The 2108-nt window shown below is 58.6% G+C and overlaps 1 protein-coding gene across 1 annotated transcript; it reads left to right on the top strand.

Moving 5' to 3' along the window:
- The first annotated feature begins 325 nt into the window (after positions 1-325).
- LOC121109599 lies at positions 326-1763 on the top strand. Its single transcript, XM_040695861.1, has 2 exons — positions 326-599; positions 723-1763. The coding sequence occupies exon 2, from the start codon at positions 811-813 to the stop codon at positions 1747-1749; it is 939 nt and encodes a 312-aa protein (XP_040551795.1). The 5' UTR covers positions 326-599; positions 723-810; the 3' UTR covers positions 1750-1763.
- Positions 1764-2108: the final 345 nt, after the last annotated feature.

Below are 2108 nucleotides of genomic sequence, written 5' to 3'. Positions count from 1 at the left end.
GCAGGTTCCTTACAATAGGTGGCATAGGAAAGTGTGAGCAAACACCCTGCTGTGAGCACTCAGTGTAAAAAGAAAGCCTGGAGTAGAGACCAACATCAATCTGTATTGCATCCAAACCAGAAGAGGCAAAAAAAGTGTCTCACTAAGCTTCAGAAAGTGTAAACAATTCACAGAAGATGGATTATTGTGGAGAGAGTAAATGTGTGCAATTTTTATTTTCCCCAATATGTCACCATTACAAAGGAAAATCATGGAATGGTGGAGGGTGATGGAGGCCTAGCCTGGGGCCCCAATACATGTAGCAGTGGACAGTGAGGTCACCGACCAAGCGGTTGTGATGTCAGCAATGGAAATGACTGTGACCTCGCTAGCCCTCACTGTACAGATTTGGGATCTGGCAGAGGCCAGCGTGCACTTGTGCCTGGACTCCCGTTGAGCATAGCTGCGAGACTTGGAGCAGTGAGCGAGTTGGTTGAGTTGTGCTGTGGGGCTGCTGGCAGCAGTTCTTGGTGCCCACCCCACAGTACCACCAGCGTTTCCCCCAGCCCTGCCTGCCTCAGGCAGCTGGGGCCACACAGGGTGCACTTGTAGCAGCAGAGGTGAGTGGTGCAGTGGGGAAGTGGTGGGGAAGTGGGAGGGTTTGCTGCTGAGGGACCAGGACATCTGGACAGCTGCCTGCCCATGGGACAGCGAGTGACCATGGCCTCTCTCTCTCTTTGCAGTTCGTAACACCTTCTGCCTGCTGCAGTACCTGTGAGGGGAGCAGTTTCCTGACCTCAGCTCTCCCAGCCCACTGCACAGCCCGGGGCCATGGACGTGCCGTCCAACTGGACCTGCCCCATCTGCGGGCAAAGTCGGGAGGATGTCACCTATGTGACCCCCTGCCAACACCAGCTTTGCTACGGCTGTGCCATCTGGTGGGCAGAGAAGAAGCCGAGTTGTGCCATATGTGGGCACCAAATCACCACCATCCGATACTCGGTGAGGTCGGATGACGATTACCTCGAGTGTGCTGTCCCGCAGCCCGCAGCACGCTCAGATCACGGCCTGCAGGACGAGCAGGGGCCTGCAGAGCCGGTGCTCATCCCACCTGAGCACAACTTCCCCGCCGAGGTCTGGGCTGCATTTTTTGATGGACATCCCGAAGACCTCGAGCCCCTGCTCCACTGGCTGCAGGATGAGATCCAGCAGTTGACCAGAAATGGGTGGTGGGCAGTGTGTGTTGGACAGTGGACTGTTGTAGGCCTCCTTTGTATTTTCGGACTGGACGAGGAGGCCTTGGTGCAGGAGCTGCAGCCATTCTCTGATGCTGACTTGGTGCCCTTTGTAAGGCGGCTCATCAGCACCGCTGCAGCCCTGTACGGCCCAGTGATCCGCCGCCAGCTCGACCAGCAGGAAGGCTGTGCTGCAGGACAGCGGGAGGACAGCCCCGCAGCCAGCCCCAGCACCACCACCTCCCATCGGGAGCCTCCTGCCTTGCGCCCAGGCCGCTCCACCAGCCCCGCAGGGCCCAGCACCGAGGAGCTGCCCGGCAGCTCTACTGGGGGAGCTGGGCACCCCAGCACCACCACCGCGCCCTCAGTGGAGGAGCCGCAGGAGGAGCCATGGCAGGCGGTGGCAGCGGGCCCCTCCACCCAGGGCAGGGATCGCTCGTGTGGGGGGCCCCGGCGCCCCCCGAAGAGGAAGGCCCACAGCAGCCCCCAGGCCTCACCCCCGCCCCCCAAAAGGCGGCCCCGACGGCGGCGCTAGGCCGGCACCGCACTGCCGTCAGAGCACGGCTCCAGTGGGCTGGGAGGCCAACATCTACCTCTCGGCCTGCTGCTTGCAGATAAAATGTGGGGATTCAAGAAAGAATATTTAGAGCACAAGCTGCAGAACAAGATAAACAGCATGGGAAAGGAATGCTGAGGACAGAGGATGCCTCCAAGAGAGAAGAAAGTCAAGTGAGCTGCATGATCGCTGCCTAACAATCCTAATTGGAAGAAGAGTATGTGGCTAGGAATGACTCATAACTCTGATTGGAGAAGCGCCTGCATGCGTGGTTAAGGAGTAGAACAAGAGCAAGGGTGACCCTGTGGGATGTTTTGTTGACATGTAAAGGGGGTGGG

The sequence above is a fragment of the Gallus gallus genome, chromosome 2 (genome assembly GCF_016699485.2).
Source record: "Gallus gallus isolate bGalGal1 chromosome 2, bGalGal1.mat.broiler.GRCg7b, whole genome shotgun sequence".
Lineage (NCBI taxonomy): Eukaryota > Metazoa > Chordata > Aves > Galliformes > Phasianidae > Gallus > Gallus gallus.
The sequence above is the reverse complement of the archived record's forward strand: the minus strand, read 5'-3'. Positions and strand labels throughout refer to the sequence as shown.

Bases quoted from the DNA above. Each gene is read 5' to 3' on its own strand.
- LOC121109599 (XM_040695861.1), top strand. From the start codon at position 811: ATGGACGTGCCGTCCAACTGGACCTGCCCCATCTGCGGGCAAAGTCGG.